Source organism: Schistocerca serialis, chromosome 2 (assembly GCF_023864345.2).
Source record: "Schistocerca serialis cubense isolate TAMUIC-IGC-003099 chromosome 2, iqSchSeri2.2, whole genome shotgun sequence".
Taxonomy (NCBI): Eukaryota; Metazoa; Arthropoda; class Insecta; order Orthoptera; family Acrididae; genus Schistocerca; species Schistocerca serialis.
The window spans coordinates 526,613,926-526,639,773 of record NC_064639.1 but is presented as its reverse complement, the minus strand read 5'-3'; the positions used below and the strand labels follow the sequence as shown (position 1 = coordinate 526,639,773).

The window sequence follows — 25,848 nt, the reverse complement described above, 5'->3', positions numbered from 1 at the left end:
TCCCTCCCTCCCTCCCTCCCTCCCTCCCTCCCTCCCTCCCTCCCTCCCTCCCTCCCTCCCTCCCTCCCTCCTTCCTCCTATCTTTTCTTCTGTCCATCTCCTCTTCTGCCCTCCATCACCATTCTCCCTCCCCCCCCCCCCCTCCCTTTCCTCCTCAATCTCCCTACCCACCCTCAACCACTCCCAATAATACAATACCCACTTCTTCAGACTGCTTGTTAGAGTTTATCTACTATTTATGGTTCACATTTCATAAAAAGGTTATTGGTTATGGGATTCTCTATAGTTGATTTGTTTCCGAGCCATAGAATCATGTTACTTGTCAAATTTACTTAAGCAAGGATCTATTGTCAACCTTCTGTAATACCATGAGAAACAAAATTGATAATTCCTGCTGAATATTTGAGTTACAATAATGTCCACCATAAAGAACAATTTCAGGTAAGGTTCTAAAATGTGTGTCCTTTTGTTTATTCACATTAAAAAGTGCAAAACGGTGAATAATAAATTACAGAATACATGAAACTAAGCAGGGAATATTTCTTTTTTCATAGCCTTGGAGTTGTTCAGTGATCATTTTTGTTTTTGTCCCATTGTCCTTTCTATGTAGTTGTTGCTGCTGTTCATGGAGATCTATTGGAGCAGGAGGTTTACTATATTTTAATTTACTCTTCCTTTTTACAGAAGAAGACAGTGCCCGTCTAATATCTTTGACGTCACAGTACGAGGGGCGGATAGTGCGCTTAGAGAAAGAAAATGCTGAGCTAAGAGCAGAGAAACAGAGAGAGACTGAGAGGCTTCAGCATATACAAAGACAGCTTGAGAAGGTAGGTAGCGGGCAGTAGATTTTTTTACTGAAAACTTTGTATTCAACTTAATGTTGTGGATATATGCACCAACTTGTGCTTAGGCTGTCATTTATACTGTTCTTTTTCAGTACTAAATGAAGGCCATTAAAAAAAGTTATGGATTAAGACTCTGGAATAATTTGATGATTTCTAATTTGAGAATCAGAAAGGGGCGGAGGAGGAAGAGGAGGAGGAGGAGGATGTGTAGTGAAACAGTTATTGGAAGACTACAAAAGAATTGTTGAAAAATGGATACTGGATTAGTGAACGGTTTTATTATTAGGTCTACTAATTTGGTTTACATTTCTTTTATTGAATTTAGTGTCCTCTTCCATTTCCACTGTGTTCAACTGTCACAAAAAATCTTTTACAACCCCAAAACTTTGGTCAGATACATAGCAGCATCCTAATAAATGTGCACAGAAATAGGACTGTTCACTACACTGTCAAAATTTGAAACTCCTCTGCCAGTAAAATATCTAGAGATGATAGAGCACTCATTGTGTTTTAGCAATAAAATAGCTTGACGTGGTTTTTCTGTACGGCTTTATTTTTGCAGTATCTTTCAATGTGTGGTTCTCGAAGCAAGTTACTGTCTCATTGTAGTTAGATCAGAATAAGATTGCCTCTTGGCTCAAAGGCAAATGAGCAGAGCTGTCATTACCTCTAAATATTGATATGTGTGTTTGTGAGGACCATGTGACTTCAACAATTCAGAAAATTTTGATTATTTTATATCATTTTCATTAATTTATACCTTGATTTCATGTTTCGCTTTAAGATTTTTCAAAATAATATGAATGCCGGATGTTTTCTTTCCAACAATATTGTCACTTCGACGGATTACTTACCTCTAATTCTTGTTTTTGCTATCTTTCATTCTTGAATCCTCATAATATTCTTTCTGTTGGTTTCTCTGTTGAGCTTTGGAAGAAGAGATGTTTCGTCTACAAACAAATTCCATATATCGTCCTGCAATCACACTTGTTGCTTGGTCAAAATGGCAGCACCATTGTGTTTACACTCGAAAAACAGGGAGAGGAGATAGCGGAAGCGTATACTACAGTGTTCATACAAGTAGAGCACTGTCACAGGCTACATGTTTGAGTCATTCCATGTCAAATCAACACTGATTCAGACTTGATGTCTCAGATTTCCATGATTTTTGGTATGCAATGATATATCATAGGCCTATGAATAAATACCTAATTTCAGTTATGTAGCACAATTATTTTTGAAGTTATTAATTTTTAAATATTTAAATTATTATGAAGAAATTTCATGTTCTGGCACCTTTGGTTGCCTATAGGCTGGCAACCAGTGATGATATAAACCTGAGAGTTGTCTTATTTTAAAGCTGTTGAATGGGGCTTTAATGTATGATATGCCCCAAGATAGGGGTTACAATTTTTAAAAAACTGAAAATTTTAAACTTAAATTTTAAAATTTAAATTTCTCAAATAGCGACAATTTTAAAAATTCCAAAAAATTATCAAATATAGTTTGTAATGTCATAATTCATATAGCAAAGTTCTATCATGGGATTTCAATGGGACCAGGACATACAGAAATTCAGAAATACACGTTTGTGTAAAATACCAGAATTAGTATCGTTTCAGAAAATTTTGAATAGTTCATTGAATGAAACGAGCAAAACATTACAATGAAACAAGCAGTAGCTATTACTTTTACATTTTTTGATGGAGAAAGTAAGTGTGACATTAAAAATCCAATATTATGAGTAACGTTAAGTGTTAACAAATTAATTCATCGAGACTTCAGTCGTTGGAGGATATCCACACATTTGTTCACTTCACTGTCTGGTAAACTGTATGTTCGGCATTTCTGAGTGATGGGTTCACTTTGCATAACACATCTGCAAAAGGGTGATGGACCTGAAGGATGGAGGAATGTAACTTGCACTTTACTGCAATCTTCATCTTCATCCAGAACATAACTCAACCACCAAGTGTCACCATAGATTGATGTTACATATCCACTAATATCTGCAAATAATATCTGCTGTATGTCCTTTACATCAGGAAATACGCTTGAAACAACTTCGGAAGAAAATAATTTCACATTTACTTTGGTTCCACATTTAAGAGGTATGAAGGCATGAAATTTCCGGGTGCCTGATATAGTTACAGCGGTATTGTACCGGCTGGCCAGTTGTTCTTCAGTTTTAATGTATTCTTCAAGGGTCACAAATACGAAGTCTATGTTAGATATGTTCTGATGTGACCATTCAAACAGTTGCCTTGTGTCCATTATTTGGTCCTTATATAGTCTTTATAGGCTTGCTCTGACTGCTAGTCTTTTTACTGTGGCCCCCCAGCCCATCGCATGGTCCTTTGCCATGTGCTGTTGCTGAAAAATGCCATTCAGCCTCAGCTCCAAAATCTTGCTTGTGGTTACACAAGTTAATAAAGTTTTTTTATTTTTGTATTGGGCCGCAGAGCTGTTGGAAAAATAGAATAATTTCTTGGGAGATCTTTGAAACTTGCATTTCAGATTTTCCATCAACTTTGTCTTATTATTACAAAATTTAAATGTTTGACATCTTTCTCTTTAAAAAACACCACAAAAGGGTGAATGGTTGCCCGACTATTTTACCAATGATATGATTGTGCCTCATCTTGCAAGATGATCGAATGATTCTCAGAAAAGTCACAAATGACAGCCACTTCATATTCCATAAGATTTTCCTTGGTATGTCTCAGAAATGCACTTTGTTCCTTTGCTGTGAAGTTATGACAAAGTAGGACAGGAAGTTTTTCACAAAATACATCAACAAATTCACCTACCGGTTTTTGAATTATTTCCAAGTTACATTGATCCACAGAGATCCACTGTTGGTATGTGATGTTTCAGTTGCATTGTTTTCATATGCTTTTTCCAAAAGTTCTCTAATCTTTTTGGTAGCTGGACGTGAAACACAATTTGAAAAGAAGCAGTCAGTTGATGTTGGGCTGCAAACCACCATTTGCAGGCAGTCCTTGTATGTTTTAATTTTGCCATCCGTCATTGAACTCATTCTTGCATTTTCAAACATAAGCTTCACATTCTGATGAGTGGTGCACACACAGACTGAGTGTGTTCCACTCTGGCCTGCTAGCACAAAATTTTTAGGCCTAAGTTCTGCAAACTTAGAAAATCCCACTTTTACAGTTGGGAATTTTTCTTTGAAAACTATAGACGCTTCTTTTAAATTATTAAGCATCAACCTTTTTGAAACATGTTCTTTACCACTTGTGCTGTCGTCTTTCACTGATATAAAGTCCTTCATCCCTGGCATCACTCTGCTCATTTCATCACTTGTAAAAAATCCTTTAACAGTATGAATGGTACGATTTGACAGACTTTTTCCTGGTTTCAGATCAGGACCAGACAAGGTGCCCTTTTTTTTCCAACGCCCTGGCGTTCCAGCATTACTTTCCTCACACTCCAGCTGCCAGGCATAACAGTCAGCAGTTGAAGCTTCTTCTTCCTACTAGTGAAGCTGTTGTTTACCTTCTTTAGATGTGTTAAGAACTCATCTTGTGAATCATCATGCTCATCATTGCTAGATGCATTCACTAGCAGTTCTCTCTTGACAGCCACATTGATTCTGTTGCCCTTCTTAGTAGAGTAAATTTTGGATTGCATCCTCTTTTTGTCTACAGGCGACTCTCCCGTCTCTAAAAGAGAGCTGTTAAGAGAACTCAGGACTTCACATACATTTGAAAATGGTACTTCAATAGCTTCTTCAATTTCAGTATCAGACTGACTTTCTTCATGTATGTTACTAGTTCCAGTTCATTTTTCAACTTTGTCAGCTGCTTCCTACAACTGTCACAGACCTTGTATAACTCAGGTGTTCCTGGAATCAAGTCACACATCCATGAAGTAATATGTCTCAAACCTTTTCTTGCATGGGAGTGATTGGGATTATTAAAAGGATTAAAATAATCCATTTTTGCTATCTTGTCAGTGGTATCCATCATGCAAGGGAAAAACATTGAGAAATTAACAAGGGAAAGTGCAGTGGCCAAGAAATGGGCTTTGTTCTAAACATACAATATCACAGGAAACATCAAATGAACTTCATATGAGCAACTTCGATGCGACGCTGGCTATAAATGAGTAGTATTGTCTGCTTGACCAATCAGCTTCCACCTTGTGGAAGGGGATTTCCCATGAGGGAAATCCCCTTTTTATCTGAGTAAAAGGGGATTTCCCTCTATTAGTAGGTCAATCAGCTTCAGTTTTCTTTTAAAGAGAGGTTTTCAAACATGGTACACTAAAAAAAGTAATCATTGCGTTTTATTAATTTAATAGTGTCCTCTACACTGCATAACAGAATTGCTAATTCAAAACTAAAATTTTACAAATTTTGTACATTATTTACAAAATGTGTATTTCTGAAGCCTTGTATCTCCTGATCCCATTGAGGTCCCATGACATAATTTTGCTATATGTATTAAGACATTACAAACTATATTTGATAATTTTTTGGAATTTTTAAAATTGCCACTTTTTGAGAAATTTAAATTTTAAAATTTAATTTTAAAATTTTCGATTTTTTAAAAACTGTAGCGCCCATCTTGTGGCATATCATGTTAAAGCCCCATTCAACAGCTTTAAATTGAGACCACTCCCAGGTTTATATCATCACCAGTTGCCAGCCTGTGGGCATCTAAAGGCGCCAAAATATGATTTTTTTAAAAATTAAATCTTTAACAATTAATAACTTCAAAAATAATTGTGCTGTATAACTGGATATGTGTGTGTGTGTGTGTGTGTGTGTGTGTGTGTGTGTGTGTGTGTGTGTGTGTGTGTGTGCGCGCGCGCGCGCGCGAGTGTATACCTGTCCTTTTTTCCCCCTAAGGTAAGTCTTTCCGCTCCCGGGATTGGAATGACTCTTACCCTCTCCCTTAAAACCCTCATCCTTTCGTCTTTCCCTCTCCTTCCCTCTTTCCTGACTAAGCAACCATTGGTTGCGAAAGCTAGAATTTTGTGTGTATGTATGTGTTTGTTTTTCTATCAACCTGCCTGCGCTTTCGTATGGTAAGTCACATCATCTTTGTTTTTGAAATTTGGTATTTTTACATAAGTCTATGATTTATTGCTGCATACCAAAAATCATGAAAATCTGAGAGATCAATTCTGAATATTTCCCAAAATTGTGTTAATTTGACATGGAATGACCCATTCTGGCCATGGTTCTTATTTGCAACTTTCTAGACCAGTTCTATAGGATTTACATATAGATGGTATGACAACAGTGGAAAGGAAACCATTTTCTTGCGAAATTTTGTCAGTAGAATAAAGAGAACCAGCTTGGTGCTGCTTAATTAATGCCAAAATATTGGCTGTCTTGTCTTGCCTGTACATACTTTCAGTTATTTTCTGTCCATTTCTACATGGTAGTCCAAAGTTTTCATGTTACATTTGCAGAGGAGGTATGATGGAAATGAAACTCTGCATTTATAACAATGAAAGGTTGCTTGGCACAGTTTTAAACTGTCACTTGGAATTATTTCCTACAAAATAAACCACTGGCCGCTTCAGAAATTCGATTGCTTTATTTTTACATAAAAAAATCTTTGGTAGTATGTTCTCTTTGCAAGTATGTTCTCCCATCCACATGAAATGCCTCGTTCGTTCCAGCACCTTACAAAATCAAATGCTACAGATGGAACAGTTTTTCTGAGTTTCCGTGCCAGCCTGGAAGTTCAGTTCTCTGCATCAAAAATAAGTGAAGTTTCGGCAAATATATTTCCTTGTGGTGTTCATAGTGTCACAAATAATAACACATTTTTGTTTATTATCAGTGAAATATTTGTTGTGAGCATTTTACTTATTCTGCTGTGGGACAGATTCTTGAATCCTGCTGCACACTGCAACATGTATTTCCTGCCATACTTTGACTTAATTTTAGCTTGTAGACATTTGCTTGTACAGTCCATCTCCTTCTCTGTTAGCACTATCATACCTTTTGCATTCTCATTGTCAGGAAAAAAATCCTTTGATACTGTTCGTAAACAAATAATGGAAGGCATAAGGATACCAACATATTGCATAGTTAAGACCTTAAGTAGTTGACATGCAAGGCCTGGACAACCTGTGTTCTGGTTAGTTGTGAAGGAGGACACTGACTGAAAGCTCAGGAGTGATTTCAATCTTGTTTATGTGCTTATTGACTGCCCATCATTTCAGTTGTATGTTGAGCGATTACTTTTTACTCCTTCTGTTATTTGTGTTCTATCCAGAACTTAGCAGTATCATGTTTACTAGTTTTTGTTATGTTTGTTTTTGACAGTAAAATTTTCTTGCAGCCTTCAAGCTGCTGATTTAACCCTTTGAGTACCAGTAATTTTTGCATGAAACCACCACACCACTTTACCAGTTTTATTTATTTTTAAGTACCAGTGTCCTTTACATGAAACCACTGATGCAGTGCAAGACAGAGACATCTAGTGGTACACTGAGGTATACCTATGAATGTAGTTCATTTTAGCAGTCACTTACAGCGTTCAGAGCAACAGTCAACACAGAGATGGTGGTACTTGACTGTAGGAGACTGTATTGAGGAGATAATTGAAAGTGAAAGAAAGCATATCTAAAGGTATTCCACATAAATTTGAGTTCTAATGGTCTCCATTTAGGCAAGACTTTAACAACTGCCAGAGAAACACAAGTAGATAAAAATTCTTTTAAGTACCAAAACATCTGCAGATAACGCCATATTTATTTGTGACAGTAATAAATACAGATAAGTGGGTATTAAATGAGAGATATTAACAGACTTAGTGATTTCTTTTCTGTAAACTAATTGGTTTGTTTTCCTGTGACACTGTAAATCCAATGTGAACTAATATTCCACCTTCTGCAGTAGGCTTTGCTTAATATTTTTATGTACTATATTTGATATTTGATTTAATTTTGTGTACATGGTTCTAGTAAATACATTCTTAGACATGCAGCATTGCAACTTCTAAATATACATCGGCAATAACTATGGAGATGTCTTTCACATTTTTGAGAAATCCCATGTATTCGTTATTTTTTCGCAGTATTCTGAACGCAAGTAAAATTTCAAGTTGTGTTTCATTCATTAGCCAGATCTCTGGTGCACAAAACCCTCCTTAAAATGGAGTCAGACATTGTAACAGTACTAGCCATCCAATTGTAATGTAAGAATCAATATTGATTTTAATATATACTAACTTTTGAATGACATTACACTTGGTGATGTGGTAGTTAGTTTTCTTCTGTTTGTATGTGTAGTTGCAAGGCTCCAAACCATCAACAAGCTCTGGCTCAACAGAAAAAGGTACCTCAGAACCACCTACTGCCAATATTAAGCCCATGGCAGGACCATCATCATCGCCTAAAGCACAACAGGCAAGTCTGTTCACGAATTTATGAATTTTTATTGTGTTTCATTTTTTTAGTGTGTCATTGTCGGTATGGGTAATTTTGAAATGGAATAATCTTGCTCCTTATTTCAATTTGACTTCTAAAGTGGCAGTTGTATTTTCATTGTGTCCTTAAATTACTGAAATTTTGTGAACGCAGATGTAAGGACCCCACCATCCCAGTGTTCTTTCTTGTGTTCCATAAAAATTATGGAACTTCTAGCAGAGTTACTTATTAAATTAACTTTCTTCCCTACCTTTCCCCAGTTTGGGTTTATACCCCACTTCTACTGTATTTGTTGATGGGACGTTAAACCCCAATATTCCTTCCTTTTGAAACAGTTGAGCAATCCAGCCACAACTCACTGTTTGCCATGACAACTTCAGTTGTGCCAGTATTCCTCACTCCCCCCCCCCCCCCCCCCCCTCCTCCCCACAGATTTATTAGTAGTCTTCCTGCTTACTTTGCTGGACTGCTACCAGTCCTGTGAGAAAAGGTATGATAAAGAAAGGCTTTGTCAGAATAACACACAATTTTGATGTCGTGAAGTTTCAGACCTGCACTATTCCATATGCTAAAATTTTTAAGTTTAAATGTGAAAGAGCTATTTACACTTATAGGACTTATAGGAAGTAATGAGCAAAGAATACTTTGAATGTAAATAGAGACTGTGTGTGTGTGTGTGTGTGTGTGTGTGTGTGTGTGTGTGTGTGTGGGGGGGGGGGGGGGGGGGGGGGGCAATTACAGGTGTGGCATTTGGAGGTTCCGGGCACTCAGTGGCAAGGTTATCAGTGCCCTGCCACGCATTAAAACAAATGAATGTGGCTAAAACCTCAAAAATTGTTCCACACTCACACACTCTTAAATGACCACATAATCTCTCTCTCTCTCACTCTCACACATGCACAAAAACAATGGAGAAAAAGTAAAAGTAACTGTCCATGAGATTAAAGCAAATAAAATGAGAAAGGAGCTGAAAGAAAGGCGTAGGCACATATCACTGTCTCACTACTTACAAAAATATCTGTGAGCCAGTCACCCTTTTAACACATTAAAACCATCTCCTTAAAATCTTGGGAATGATGTTGGTCAGATCACAAAATTTAAAAATCGAACCACATGTGTTTGAACAGTACTTAAAATAAAGGGCAGATCTGTTGTGGTAAATCCACTGTGGCCTGCTGGCCAGAAAATAAAAAAGCACAGTCCAACAAAATGTGGTGCATCTGATGTGTACACCCTAAGCTCCAAACATTGGAGGGTCCTCTCACCGAAGTAAGAAGCCATGTGTCATAAGGCTGTAGCATATGTGAAGACATGTAAGAAGGACTCTGTCCTGTCGACATAGCTGGAAGGAGGTATGCCACGGCCGCATTTTGGGCTTTAGTAGATAGAGCTTAATGTCTGTCACTTCCAGCCACTCGTCTTGCCAGTATGTCTTTGTACCTTAACAGCGAGGTAATAGCATGCATGGGGATGACACACTGAAATAACTGAGGATCACAACATGCGTCTTTGGCTGGTAGATCACCCTTTCATTTCCCACAATACCCATGTGCCCTGGTACTCGGCAAAAGACACCACCTTCCCCAGTTGTTGTAGTTGGAGGAGGGCGTCCTGGATATTCTGGGTTACTTTTATCTGCTGAGTACAGACACTGGAGAGAGTGAAGGACACTTAGAGAATAGGAACAGGCAAGAAATGCTCTGGAAGAACATCTCACCTGTTCCAGTGCCCCCAAGATTGCTTATAATTCTGTGTCGAAGAGAAGACAGTAAAGTCTTGAGGCAGTTGGACGTTGAGGACACAACAACCTAGGAAAGTGGCAGAGCTACCAATGGGGTCCCCCCTGCTTTGACCCATCTGTAAAGACAGCTATGTAGTTGCGGTGCTCATATAAAGTTTCAGAAAATATTACATTAAAAGTAGTAGTAGTAGTAGTAGTAGTAGTGGAATGTCTCCTGTACTGCACTGAATCTAAAATGACACTGGGGCTCTGCAGTAACCAGGGTGTCAGCTGGTTAAAACCCTGGATTTGGGTTGTACTTGCTACACACCAAGAGACACCAGCACACACTGCATGCAGATCCGAAATGGCATTGTAGCTTGTGGGTGGCTGAAGAAAAGGGGTTCAGGAGATGGATTGAATCCAAATGGAATATAGTGAGGAGTGCATATCATGCTATAGTCTCCTCCCATCTGTAACCTAGCAACAAAAATCAAATGAAGTTTAGTCACACTTTTTCATGCAAATCTATGTTAATCTGTACACATTGGTGATACTAACTTGGATAAGTAAAATTCAGACCCAAGGACAGACACAAATAAACACAGAAATCTACTACTATTCCAGAATAAAGCACGCTTGAAAATGTTCTCTTGAAGAGGTATGAATGCAAGTTGTGAAGCCTTATTTGTCTGCCTAACGGTGTGGTTTTTCTCATGAAGTATCATACTGTAGGTTTTGAGTTAAATTCTTTTTATTGTGTTATCTGTTGCTTTGCTGCTTGCAGCCCCAGCAATCTGCAGCAGTCACACCATGGACCGGTAGAAGTGAAACACCATTTGCCAGCATTCGTCCCATTTCACAGCCACGTACAGCTGCAGTTTTACCTACAGCATTTTCCAGTTCTTATAATAACCAGACAACGTAAGTACTCCAAAATAAGACATTTTGTAGTGAATTGTTGTTCTATATTGACTGTTAAGATGAATTTGAATTACGTTTGTAGCTGCTTTACTGTAAGTGTTTCACTTCCATTATAAAAGAAAGTTACAGTTCAGAAAACACACACTGCAATGAGTGGAAAGGGATTATTTTTTAAATTTTTTTTTTGTTTTTAAATTTTTTTCTTTTTTTGGGAGGAGGGGGGGGGGGGGGGAAGATGGAAGTTATTTAATATATTAATTTTAAATTACGCATTCTTTTTCTTTAAAAAACAGTCTTTAATAAATACAAGCCTTAGAATTTTGAACTGCATCTTTCGTTGCCAGTATATATTAATGAGTTGCATATTCTAGTGGAAAGTGAAAGGAATATACATGGTGTTTCAAAATTACACTTACAAACTTCAAGGGGATGTAGAAGGTGTCTTGAGGAACAAAATAAGGATTTCACAGAGCAAAGGTGAATAAGTGCTCATAGCTTTTAAGATAAATGTTTTAGAGCCCATGTTTACCAGACTTTTTTAATGTTTTTCTCCATACTACCTCCTTTGAAAGATGGTTGTCCTACAGTCTTAGCAACAACAGTACTGCTGCATGTATCCCATTGTCAGAGGTATCAGAACAATTTTCACTTTTAACTGCTGACTAGTTCATTTCTGGACCTCAAATTGATGCATTTATCCTTTTCCATTGTCCCTGAATGTTAGTATCATCATCATCATCATCATCCTGGGAGCACAGTGCATATACATAAATGTGCAGGATTTGGCATCTATAACTTCAACTCTCTGTAGCATCATTGGATGATGTTTCCAGATGTGAGTTCGTATCATTTTGTTCCTGAAGCCATCTTCTACATCCCCTTGAGGTTTTCTCTGGTGTAATTTGTAGAGGGTCTATATAAGGGAAACAAACTTGAGGACAGTATTATAGAAAGCAAATCGAAGATGAAACATGATATATGGTACTGTGAGCAGGATTTAATGGAGCATTGAATGACATGTAAGTCGAAACAAGGTCACTCGAGTAGTTGAAAGTCCCTCAGAATTATTTAGATACTTGGGAGAGGCAGCCATGGCAAAATTCTTCCATCTGGTGTGCAAGATGTATGAGACAGATGAAATATCCTCAGACTCCAAGCAGAAATAATAATTCCAATGTCAAACAATGCAGATACTGACAGGTGCAAATACTACAGTTTAATAAGTCATGGTTAGAAAATATCGGCACAAATTATTTACAGAAGAATGGAAAAAAAACAACTGATATAAGGTGATCTGGGTGGAAGATCAGTATGGATTGTGAAGAAATGTTGGAATATGAGAGGCAGTGCTGAACCTACGACTTATCGTAGAAGATAGCCGGGAAAAAGGAAAGCCAGTATGTAGAACATTTTGTAGATTTAGAGCATTTGACAATGTTGACTGGACTACACTTACTGAAATTTTGAAGGTAGCAGGAATAAAATACAAAGAGTGAAAAGTTATTTACAGCTTATGTAGAAACCAGACTGCTGTTATGAATTGAAGGACGTGAAAGGGGAGCCATAGTTGCGACAGGTATGAGACAAGGTAGTAGCCTATCCACGATGTTATTTAATTAGTATGTTGAACAAGTTCTGAGGGAAACCAAGGAGAAATTCAGAAAGCAAGGTGAAGTTGTAATTGTCAGATACAGCAAAGGACTTAAAAGAGCAGTAGAAAGGAATGGATAGTGCCTTGGGACGGAAGAGATTGTAAACGTCAACAAAAGTCAGACAAGGATAATGGAATGAGGTCGAATTGAATGGGGGTGATGCTGAGGTGATTATAGTGGGAAATGGCACTAAAAGTAATATACGACTCTTGCTGTTTGGGCAGAAAAAGAAGTTGTGATGTCCAATGTAGAGGGGGGTATAAAAGGCAAGAGGGGCTTGCACAAGGTAGACTAGTGTGGATAGCTGCATCAAACAACTACTATAGCAAGAGAAACATTTTTGAAAAAGAGGAATTAAACATCTAATACAAATATAAGTGTTAAAAAGTCATCTCTGAATATACTTGTGTGGAGTGTAGCTTTGTATGGAAGTGAAATGTGGATGACAAGCATTCAGACAGGAAGAGAATATGTGGTGCTATAGAAGAAAAATGCTGAAGACTGTACATGGGTAGATCAAATAATGAATTGGGGGGGGGGGGGGGGGGTTTGAATTGAATTAGAGGGGGAAAAAGAAATTTATGGCACAACTTCATTAAAAGATGAGATCGGTTGATGGGCATATTTTTTAGGCATCAAGAAATCATCAGTTTGCTGATAGAAGGAAGAAAGGGGGGAGGGGGGAGATTAGAATTATAAGAGACCAAGGCTTGAATGTAGTAAGTAGGTTCACGTGGATGTAGGTTGGTGTAGTTACAGAGAGGGTTGCACAGGATATTGTTAGCATGAATACCATTTCACTGTCAAACCAAGTCAGAATGAAACTATTATTTATTAGCTACCACACTTTTCACCCCTCCTAAAGTGTTGGGTATTTGCAAGGTTTCTGAATTTGTAAGTAAAAAAGTTGTACCAAATCTTTGCAAAACTTTTGATTGGGTGAGTTGACATGTCAGTTTTCTTCACATGAATCCAGATAAATTGCCAGATGTCTTCTCTCCTTCACATAATAAGGTACATAGATTTCACTGTTTGGTACTGACCCACCACATGTTTTGACATTTTTGTTAAAAGAACAATATTAAACTACAATATGACACTTTACTAGAATACTTATCCATAAACGTTTGATAAGCAGAACACTACTGAAATTAACACAAAATGCTGACTACAACAGTATAAAATGGAAATTCAGTGATTACTTTAAACAATGTCCTTATAAAACTCTTCATCTGCTTCTGGCGCATTAAAATGTCCCACGAGCTTCAAGACGTTTTTATTTTCCTTGCTGACTTTGTTGTTTCCGAAGGTAGCAGCTTTCCTCACTTACTAGTTGCAGTTTCTGGATTTCTGTACTTCAACCTCTACAGGACTTTTATTGTGAGTATCTGATACTGACAACAATACCTTCTTCCTAGACTTTGCTTAAGCCATCACTCGCTGAACAGTTATTTTGAAAAGCATCTCAGATGTAGGACTTGAAAACCTTTGCTTCCCAATCTTATTTAGTATCTTGACGATGCCATGTTGTTCCCGCACTTGATACTATTCAGTCAGTGAAAGAATATCTTCATTTTTCCAGTAGTCTTTATCCATTACCAAACACTGTTATAATTATACCTGTAATCCCGAGTGTGAAAATAGTGTGCCATCTTATTAAATTACCTGCTTTCTTCCATGAAGGCTGTTAGTGTGCACATCATTACTGTATTTTTATTTGGTCTGGTACTGAAGTCATTTAAACAACTTTAATTTGAACCTTGTTCTGGCTGGTACACTTCAAGGTTTCTGAGAAAATCAAATAGAGCAGAGGCTACTTCATTGCATCCTCTCTATCCTGTTCCAAGCAAAGAATAAAAACCAATCTTTTACTTTGTTTGTGCTCGGGAATGAGTCATAATGCACAAATTATGTAGCCAAACCTGTCCAGAGTAGAATAATTCACTTATGGAAAGCTTTAGTATTGCTGATTCTGTTGTGTATCAAAATATACTCTAACCGTATTAGGAATTTCCTCTTTTTGCACAAAGTTTGTGCAAGCTGTTGTTTGTTATTAACTGATTCTTTTTCTCCAGGCTTTTTTCCTTTCGAGTGTCTTTCTTTGAACAACCATGCTGTTGCTTGAAATGTTGTGACATACAGGTACTGTCTGGCTATCCCTTTTCCGTATGCTGCTCTTTATTGAAACAGTATTTTTCTTTTTTGCTTCTTTCTTGATGTTCCTTCTGCCTGGCAAAGCTATCTCGAACTGAGTAATAATCAGAAGTTAATGTTGTTCTGAAAATCACAAATTTATTCCTGTTGTTGGTTCTGGTGGCAAGTGCTTTCCTACAGGTCATTTTTCTTTTCTTCTCATTCTTTTTTGTTTCTTCCCCCCTTTCAGAAACGCCCTCACAGTATCACTGAAAGTGATGTCCTACATTTTTGTTCTTCCTTCAGGTCCCTCAGAAGAAAAGCACAGTTTGTGTTCATCGACTTTTGCTTTAACTTCCTAAAGGCAAACACTGAGTTTTGCCAAAACACACCGATTTGAACATCCTGTCACAACAGCCAATATCGGGTTTTGACAAAACTCTTTCAGCAGGTCATGCATGGCAACAAGCTTGATATGTAACCACGAAAATCTAAATTTTGAACAATTGAGCTTTTATTAAGTTTTGAAAAAACACTCCTCAATTCTTTAGCATGCTAACGTTAGCACTGGGGTGATAAACGTCATGGAATGCCTCCTATTATCATGTCAGACCTCCTTTTGCCTGGCACAGTGTAGCAACTCGATGTGGTATGGGCTCAGCAAGTCATTGGAAGTTCCCTGCAGAAATATTGAGCCATGCTGCCTCTGTATCCGACCATTATTGTGAAAGTGTCGTCGGTGCAGGATTATGTGCACAAACTGACTTCTCAGTTATGTCCTATAAATATTAAGTGGGATTCTGTTGGGCGATCCGGATGGCCAGATCATTCACCCAAATTGTCCAGAATGTTCTTCAAAACAATCACGAACAATTGTAGGCCGGTGACATGGTGCTTTGTCTTCCATAAAAATTTTATCGTATTTATGGATCATAAAGCCCATGAAGGCTGCAAATAGCCTCAAAGTAGCTTAATACCACCATTCCAGTGACACCCAGTACAGTTGAACCAGAGGACCCAGTCCATTACATGTAAACACAGCTGACACAATTTTGGAGCCACCCTTAGCTTGCACAGTGCCTTGTCAACAACTTGGGTCCATGGCTTTGAGGGGTTTGCACCACACTCAAACCCTACCATCAGCTCTTATCAACTGAAATTGAGACTCATCTGACCAGACCATGGTTTGCCAGTTGTCGAGGATTCAAACAATATGATCTTGAGCGCAGGAGACGCACTGCAGGTGATGATGTAATGTTAGCAAAGGCACTCACGTTGTTCATCTCATGCCATAGCCCATAACGTCAGATTTCACCATACTATCCTAACAGATACGTTTATTGTATGTCCCACATTGATATGTGATTCTTTCATGCAGTGTTGCTTGGCTGTTGCACAGACAGCTCTACAAATACTGCTCTCTTGGTAATAAAGTGAAGGCTGTTGTCCTTGATGAGAAGTAATACCTGAAATTTGGTATTCTGAGCACACTCTTGACACTGGGTCATTGCATACTAAATCACCCAGGGCCCTACACCCTTCTGTCAGATGTTTATGAAAATTTTTGTTTGAATTGTATGTATAAAGACAAGAAAATATTCCAACTTTCATTCAATTCTAACAAGTAGTTTCTGAGTTATTGTTTAAAGTTTTAGGCTGATTATATTTCCGAGGGTGATTTAGAAGTAACTAAAGCGTGCATGCTTTTACAAAATTTGAAGCAAAATCGTTAGTTTTGAAGCTAGAGCCTTGAAATTTTCACCATTATATTTTAAATTAAACAGTGAAACTGACAGATCTACAAAATTCTGATTTATAGTGTTCATTCATATTGGAAAAACTGTACTGAAACTCAAAATATTGTTAGTTTCAAAATTGTGACATAGGTTTAGAAAATTATGAATAGTTAAAATGTCTCTCCAAATAACCCAATACAACCATATATTTTTGAAAACAGCATAAAATTACCTTTCAAATGGTACAAAAAATTGGCGGAGTTCTGAGCTGTAACAATTTTATTACAAATTGAAGTCAAATTTTGTAATTTAATTTGTAAAATACATGTTTGATATGATAATGAAATATTTGAAGTCAATACAACTCTGAAAATACCAGATAAACTCAATTTTTATGTATCAATTATTTTAAAATAAAAGATACATACATTGTGAATTTTACAAAAATAGGTGTACTTACATTTGAATACATGAGTTGGCGATTATTCGTTTTCAAACGAATCCTTTGCACAGAGTGTTTTTGATGACATTAAAGCCCAGTAATTATTGAGCTGAAGTATTATACGAAGTTTATATGAAGCAGTATGTACAATAATTACATTTAAATGTCCATTAAGGTTACTATCTTTTTTTTTTTTTTTTACAATAAACATTGAAATGTTCCATGTTTTGATGATTTCCTTTCGGGAATTAGCATCAATCTTGCAAGATCTGCTGAACTGAGATGCTATCTCTGGAGGAGCTATTACACATAAAAGATAGGCTGGTGGAACAGGACACCTGTCTTCTTTTTGAGGCCAGAAGAAAATTTGTGCTGGTCCTTGAGGCTGCATAAAAAGAATGTCATAGTCCCCTTCTTCTTCATTGAAACCCAGAACCGTTCCTATCCACCATTTTTGCTCATAAACACATGCAATGAAAGAATGTAGGTTAGGTTTCATAGTTGGGATAGTCATAAAAATATTTTGTTTCAACAAAATTTCTGAGTCTGAACTCATTCATTTGGCTGTAATTTCTTCGCAAGAAGCTGGCTTAAAATAATGGAAACTTCTTGTATCCAGTATTGTTTGACCCACTTGAAATCTAGTTTCAAGAATTATTCTTTTAGTTGCAATTTCTTCTTCCTGTAAAAAGAAAAAATATATATATATATTTTTGAGAGTAAACTTTTGCAAAAATTGTCCATTTATTCAGTATTTATTATCTGCTCACTTTACCTACTGCTCTGCAAGTTTTTTTTTTGGTAACAGTTCTCTTGACTGTGCTCCCAATCCCATCGCATGTTGTTTTACCATGACTCGTAGAAGTAATGACCAGCTTGCATTTAATTTAAAATCCTTGTGAAAACATAAATTTATCATGCTTTTGGAGTTTTTGTACTGAGCACTGCAACCAGTTGTAAAATACTCAATTCGGTCAACGTCAGGAAAGTTTTGTTTTATAAAATCTATGGTTTTTTCTTGTACTGAATAAACAAATGGTACATCATGCTTTAGATCATCTGAAATTAAACTCAATGATGTTTCTTTTGTGGTGGAATCTTCATTTTAGAAAAAAATCATTATTGGATGAACTAAGCAGCTCAAGTGCCAGTGGTAGGATTGCACTTCATTTTGCCAGCCGCTTTGGCCTAGCGGTTCTGGGCGCTTCAGTTTGGGACCATGTGACTGCTACGGTCGCAGGTTTGAATCCTGCCTCGGGCATGGATGTGTGTATTGTCCTTGGTTAGTTAGGTTTAAGTAGTTCTGAGTTCTAGGGGACTGATGACCTCAGATGTTAAGTCCCATAGTGCTCAGAGCCATTTGCACTTCATTTTGCAGAATGAAGTTATAGTTTTCTGCAAAATCTATAGGAACTAAAACGTCATTAAATGCCAAATTTTCTTTTCTCTGTTTCATGTAAGAGTTTTGAGTTTTTGTGATGCAAGAGTGAGATATCAGAGACTCAATTTTTTTGGTAGTAAAATCAGTAAACTCCTTGCAAGGTAGTAGCATTGTTTGTAAAGTCATTCTGCCATCACTTGAAACCCACTGCGAAAATTTAATGTCTTCATCTTCATCGTAGTCTTCTAGTATTTCTCTTACATGTAGATGCAGTAATTCAAATGTTTTCAGGCACACATCACAACGTCTTAACATACAGTCTTTGTTTTGTCTATCACAAACCAATTTGTCCATCATAGTGTGTATTGATTCTTTATCATGCTGGTTCAGAGTGTTTGCTAAAAGCTCAACATTTTGGTGGTACAAGTGCGCACGCGCGCACACACACACACACACACACACACACACACACTCACTCACTGTGAACCAGCGCTTTTGGAAAATCCAATTTCAGTATTTGGGTGTTTTTCTTTAAACACAATAAATAGTTCCTCTAAGTTGCATAAAAGAATTCTTTTCTGTGTGTAAGTATTTTTTTATACTAACTTTATCTTTAGCATCTGGCAACATGTAAGAAAATTCATCTTCATAAAACAGTTGGACAGTGTCTATTGTTTCTTAGGGAAGGGTTCTGTCAAAGCCAAAATACCTTCCCCGTTCGCAAGTGTTCTGGCTTTTCGCACTAAATATTCTGATACATTATATTTTTCTGCTGCTTTTCTGCGAAGCCAAGACTTGGGATGATTTGTAATATCTGTAATTTTTTTCTCGTTTGGTTAAGTTTATCCTGAGTTTTTCCTTTATAGCATTCACTGAATTATCAAGATCCTCAGATTTTGTCTTCAATTCATTACCTTGACTTGTACTGTCAGATTCACTTGAATTGTTGGATTCTTGTACTTTCAAAATAAATGCCAGCTTTTTTAACCTGGTCATTTGCTTTTTCAAACTTCTTTCTAGCATATTTTTTCTTCGGTTGGGTAGGTAATGACTGAAGTGGTGTCACAGCCAACCCTAAAAGAGTTTCATTCAATTTTTCTCTTTCTCCTACTCTTTTTGCATTGGTTAATTCACTCTCATTTGCTTCATCACTTTCAAGTAGAGCAATATCTTCATGATCTAGAGTAGGTGTCAGCGCGTTCAACAGTTTTCTGCATGTACTGCACAACAGCTTTCCTGGCACTAAAATAAAGTTCTTATTTTCTTTAACATATTTTGCTTTTTCCAGAGTAATTATCCTCAAATCTTTCTCCTTTGTTAAAGGTACAGAATGTTTCTTAAATGGATCATAACAGGATTTTTGGTTCTTTTCAAAATACTTTAAAAAATGACACAAATGGTGGGAACAAATGTCACCTGTTTCACTGTACTGCTTATTAGTATGCCAAACTAAAATTTCTACTTCTTCTTTAGACAACTATTCCAAAATTAAATAAATGTACTTGGTTTTTGTCAGTGAAGTATTTTCACATGAAAAATATAGTAATGAACCTACTGAACACTTGAAATTATTTTCATCTTTAATTGAACTTGCTCGTATCTCCATGATTTAGAAACACACACAAACAAACAAAAAAAGTTTTAAAAATAAAATTGTAACTGTGTTTATACAACCATTATTTAAAATGTCACTAAGCACAAAACACTAGGCAGTTAACTTTAACAAAGCCAAATGCTCACTGATAGACTTGGAGTACAGGCAGGCTGTGGGGGAGGGAGGGTTTCATGTCTTGATGGAAGACAGCAGGCAGACTGCTGACAGGTGAATTTTGTATGTGCATGCAGGGTGTTACAAAAAGGTACGGCCAAACTTTCAGGAAACATTCCTCACCCAAAAATAAAGAAAAGATGTTATGTGGACATGTGTCTGGAAACGCTTAATTTCCATGTTAGAGCTCATTTTAGTTTCTTCCACCTACGCTCAATGGAGCACGTTATCATGATTTCATACAGGATACTCTACCTGTGATGCTAGAACATGTGCCTTTACAAGTACGACACAACATGTGGTTCATGCACGATGGAGCTCCTGCACATTTCAGTCGAAGTGTTTGTACGCTTCTCAACAACAGATTTGACCGATGGATTGGTAGAGGTGGACCAATTCCACAGGCTCCACGCTCTCCTGACCTCAACCCTCTTGACTTTCATTTATGGGGGCATTTGAAAGCTCTTGTCTACGCAACCCCGGTACCAAATGTAGAGACTCTTCATGCTCGGATTGTGGATGGCTATGATACAATACGCCATTCTCCAGGGCTGCATCAGGGATTCCATGCGACGGAGGGTGGATGCATGTATCCTCGCTAACGGAGGACATTTTGAACATTTCCTGTAACAAAGTGTTTGAAGTCACGCTGGTACGTTCTGTTGCTGTGTGTTTCCATTCCATGATTAATGTGATTTGAAGAGAAGTAATAAAATGAGCTCTAACATGGAAAGTAAACGTTTCCGGACACATGTCCACATAACATATTTTCTTTCTTTATGTGTGAGGAATGTTTCCTGAAAATTTGGCCGTACCTTTTTGTAACACCCTGTATTTGCATAGTAGTACTGCCTTATCTGAACTTCAACACACTTCTCAAGATTCCAAAAATGTTGTATGTTTCTCGACTTTAACTTCAGCTAAATGAAACAAAATAAATAAATAAAATTACAACTACAGTAAAATTTCTGTCCCAATTTTAAAAAAATACCAAAAAATTTACTAATAAATTACTGTTCCAAGTACCTGATCCTGCAAACTATAGTTTTATAAAACCTTTTACTTCTACATAACCTTAACTATAACCATTTTGAATCTTGAAATAGCCGTTCTATCCGTTTTGAATAGATAAAACTTGTTTTGACATGAATATAAGATAAAATTGTTACAACTCAGAACTCCACCAATTTTTTGCACCATTTGAAAGATAATTTTATGCTGTTTTCAAAAATATATACAGTAAAACTTCGTTAACATGAATCTGAAGGGATCGAAAAAATCAGGAGTTCGTGTTAGAAAAATTCGTGTTAAGTGAAAAACACAGATTTTAATAAGTATACATGTACAGCAGTACACTAATATGTAATACACTACACTATCAATCACATTATTGTAGACTTACAACACTATAAAGTGATTGTAAAATTACAAGTACTCACAAATTATGTTCGTTACTTTCTTGGAAAAAAATTCAGTCATGGTTCGCTGACGTTCAAGGGAACAATAATGTTTTGTAATTTCACAACCAGTTGTAATGATAGCGTACATAAACCCAGCAGTGACGTCGGATGTTGAAGCGAACCGTTCTAAACAGTCCAAGGCTGTAAACGTCTCCTGACGGGTAGGTGAAATTGGTATCTGTATTCTCTTCCTCTTCACTTTCTTCTGATGGCTCTTGTTCGCAGCTTTTGGCACATCAGATTCCACAGAAGCACGTACGGCAACATCTTCGTCTACACTAATGAATTCTTCTAAACTCATCCCAGGGTTTGCAATGTCCTGCAGAACTGTCCATTCATCAGGTGAAGTGGCATCTTCTAACTTGCGGACATCTTCAGTGTTGCTATGTCTCCAAGCTCTGTTAAAGCACTTCCCTATATGATGTGGCGATACAGTGTTTCAGGCTGCTGTGATGGCTTTTATTGCGTCAAGCAGATTCCAATGTGGGGTTGCACTATTGTTTTAAGCTGCACGAATTGCAGCTCTTACAAGTCGCTTATGATAAGCTCTCTTTATGAGGCAGATTATGCCTTGGTCCAAAGGCTGGAGGCGGCTTGTAGCGTTGGGTGAAAAACTGAACCTTTATGTGGACAGGTTCAGATCATGAATGTTATGAGCAGTACATCTGTCCAATGTAAGGACAAAATGTCTATTTTGAGCAATCATTCGACTGTTGAAACGAAGAAGCCACTTGCGAAATGATGTGCCATCGATCCAAGCTTTCTTGTGGTGAGAGTAGATGCAAGGTAAAGTGTCCATATTTATGTTTTTAAAACAACGTGGTTTCTCGGATTAACCGATATCTCGGGGACGAAACTTCTCACTGCCGTCAGCATTACAGCACAGTGCAACAGTCACATGTTGTTTGCTGCGTGCTCCACCGTGACACTTATCATCTTTTATCCCCAGGGTGTGATTTGGAAAAAGATTGTAGAAAAATCCAGTTTCATCCATGTTAAACACATCACACGAGGCATACATTTCCCTCACTCGGTTGAATTCATGAAACCAGCTGTTCACACTTTCTTCATCAACTTTATTTGCTTCACCACAAATTTGTACAGATGAAATTGAACGTCTCTTTTGGAACCGATACAACCAACCAGCAGAACAACAGAAGTCTTTGATGCTCATATCTTTAGCAGTATCATTTGCTTTTGACTGAATCACAGGGCCAGTTAAAGGTATTTTAGATGCCCGCATATGATTGAACCATTCTAGCAGTAACGTCTCGATGCCTTCATACTTGGCAGTACGAAGTCGTTTAGATTTGTTTCCTGACCCTGATGCCACAGCATTAATAATTTTTTCTCGATTCTTAATAATAGTAGATAAAGTAGATTAAGGTATTCCAAACTGCTCTGCAATTGCTGTTTTCCTGGTACCATGATCCACTTCATCTAGAACCTTAAGCTTTAACTGTACATTTAGAGCTGTCTGTTTCCTCTTTGCCATTTTCGCATGCTACGGTACTGGTTGTAACTGTAGTTTTTATTCAGTATTCCAACTTGATACAGCTACGACTAACAGAACACCGGTCAAATCTGGCACTGAGTACGTTCCTAAATGCTGCTGTACACATTATTGAAGGTCTTACAATGTACAGCATATGCCGATTGTTGAGGTGATAATCGTGGCTACCGACCTACAATACATTAAAAACGAGTCAACAATAAGTATAATGAGCTTTGTAGCTACATTTCTTACATTCATTTTGGAAAAAAAATTACGCTTTAGAATACTCTAAGGTCGGAAGTTTGTGTTACAGTGAATTTTAATTATGCTAGGAACTGAAACAGAGTTTGTAAGTCGCCTTAGCCAAAATTCATGTTAACTGATAAAACGTACCATAAGAACTAACATATTCCTGGTGGGATCAATATTTTTTTCTTGTTAACTGCGAGTTCGTCTTATGCGAGTTCGCGCTAACGAGGTTATACTATAGTTGTATTGGGTTGTTTGGAGAGAGATTTTAGCTATTTATAGTTTTCTACGCCTACATTACAATTTTGAAATTAACAATATTTTGAGTTTCAGTACAGTTTCCAATATGATTGAACATTATAAATCGTAATTTTGTAGATATATCAGTTTCGGTGTTTAATTTAGAACAAAACAGTGAAAATTTCAGTGCCCTAGCTTCAAAACTAACGATTTTGCTTCAAATTCTGTAAAAGTATGCATGCTTTAGTTACGTCTTAATCACCGTCGGATATACAATTAGCCTAAAACTTTGAACAGTGATAACTCAGAAACTACTTGATAGAATTGGATGAAACTTTGGATATTTTCTTATCTTTATGCATAAATTTCACATATGAACTTTGGAACAAATCCAAAAACCATGGGTTTTATATCTACTTTTGGCTGGATGATATGGCATGGAATGACCACACTGTGAATATCAGAATATTGAATTCCCTAATGGTTTCCAAAATGAAATGTTCCATGCATCTAGCTTCAACAAACATTACACGTTTAAAGTCTCGTAATTCGTGTCATGTGACCATAATAACTTTGGAATCCTTTTCACATGAATCACCTGAGTACAGATGGTAGCTTCCCCCCACTCCCCTCTCCCCTGCCATGTTGGGGGTTAGAATACACCCACAACCATTCCTTGCCTGTTGTAAGGGACAACTAATAGGAGCCCTCATATTTGATCACTTATTTACCTTGGTATTTTTACCTTGTTGTGGACTTTCTTTCTCCTACCACTCACCTTTGTTGGCTTTTTAAATTCTCCTCCCCATTTTAGGTTTGAACCCCAAATTTCCAATTTTTATGGAAGTGAAGGCTGTTTGGGGAAGGACGCCTTACTGTGGTGCATTAACTGTCTCCTGTACACTGTTATCTCTCACACTTACCTGTAAAGTGGATGTACCATTGCACGTGAAATACATCCCAGTGGCCAGACTGTTGTGATGGGGTTGTCATGTACCCTCTCGGTGGTAGCCCCCTGACCATGCAAGGATTGGACTGCTGTTGCCTGAGCTGCAACCTCCCTGTGTCAGCCAATTAGTAGGTACCTATCCACTTTGGGGTATCAAGGACTCCAGGCAACAGCTACTGGTGCCAGGTGGTCTTTGGTTGGGCGGCACCCACAGGAAGAGCCTCCAATAATTGGAGTGAGTGGCATGGGGGCAGATGATCCGCAACCAACGGATCAGAGTTAATGGTGGCTGTCTCAACAGTCAAGAAGAGTGATTTTAATGCAGAGGTTTACAATCCTGGGCATATCTGTGTTAGACTGTGCCTCAAGATGAGAATCAGGTAAGGAGAAATAGAAGTGGACAGTTCACCAAGTTCTTGATTTGTTCCTGAACTGACAGCGAATCTTTCGCTAAAATGAAGCCATTGTTTTTCATAGAAAATATTGAAGATTGGTTTGGGGAGGTTGCTGCAAAGGGGGGAAGATGAGAAATGGATCTTTGCTGATCAAAACATTGCACCCCAACCATTCACGTACACTTCAGGCTGTGTTAAGATAGGAGATATGCTAGCCACAATTTCTCCTCGTTACAAGATCAATAGTGTTAAAAGTGTTATCTTCCATTGGGACCTAACGCTACTAACTGATCAAGAACTGCGAACTAATCTGGCACGGCATGGAGTCCATTCTGTTTGCAGCATCCAGAGGGGATCAAAACATAAGAGTGGACATTGGAGCATTTATCCTAGCCTTCGAAGGCAACGTTTTGCATGACAAGGTTAGGGCTGCGGTTTATGAGCTGTTTTAGGTGCCAAAGGTTCAAACACATGTCCTCCCACTGTTCTAATGAGGGTATCTGTAGACCATGTGGTCAGGCATCCCATGAGGGCAGCCCTTCTGACAAACCCCCTGAATGTGTTAACTGTCTGAAACTGCACCCTCCTCATTCACTGCAGTGCTCAGTGTTCAAGAGGGGGAAGGAAATTCAAAACTATAAAACACTTGACTGCCTGTCCTGTCAAGATGCAAAGAAAAAGTTTGAAAGAATTCTTCCGACTGATATGGCCTCAAATTTTGCGACTTTTATCACAGTCCATACCTCACAAGATGACAAGACCTCCCATGACATCTCCTATCCGTGATTCCAGGGCCTGGCCTGTGGTTGGGGGAGGGGGTGTCAGCTCTCTCACCCCCTACACCTATAGTCCGGTGGTTCCCACACCATTGGTGCAGCCAGAGGTACCTAGTCATTCTCTGGTGTCGTCAGGGTTGAGGGCATCTGTCAAGGTGTCCTCCCTCTCAAGACAAGGACCACAGCCACAGGCTGCAGGCCAACGAAAAGTACAGTCCTCTTCACTTCTGGAAAATAAAATGGGGACATCTTCACAGAAACCAAAGCATC

General features: G+C 37.8%; 1 protein-coding gene across 2 annotated transcripts in view; it reads left to right on the top strand.

Annotated features, from left to right (window-relative positions):
• LOC126457491 (nucleoprotein TPR) overlaps window positions 1-25,848 on the top strand; it is a 287,885-nt gene that overhangs the window by 165,283 nt on the left and 96,754 nt on the right. For both annotated transcript variants that reach the window (XM_050093792.1, XM_050093791.1), the window contains exons 23-25: window positions 685-827; window positions 8,121-8,237; window positions 10,766-10,902. In XM_050093792.1, the coding sequence (XP_049949749.1) occupies window positions 685-827; window positions 8,121-8,237; window positions 10,766-10,902 (397 nt within the window). The remainder of the gene's footprint in view (window positions 1-684; window positions 828-8,120; window positions 8,238-10,765; window positions 10,903-25,848) is intronic.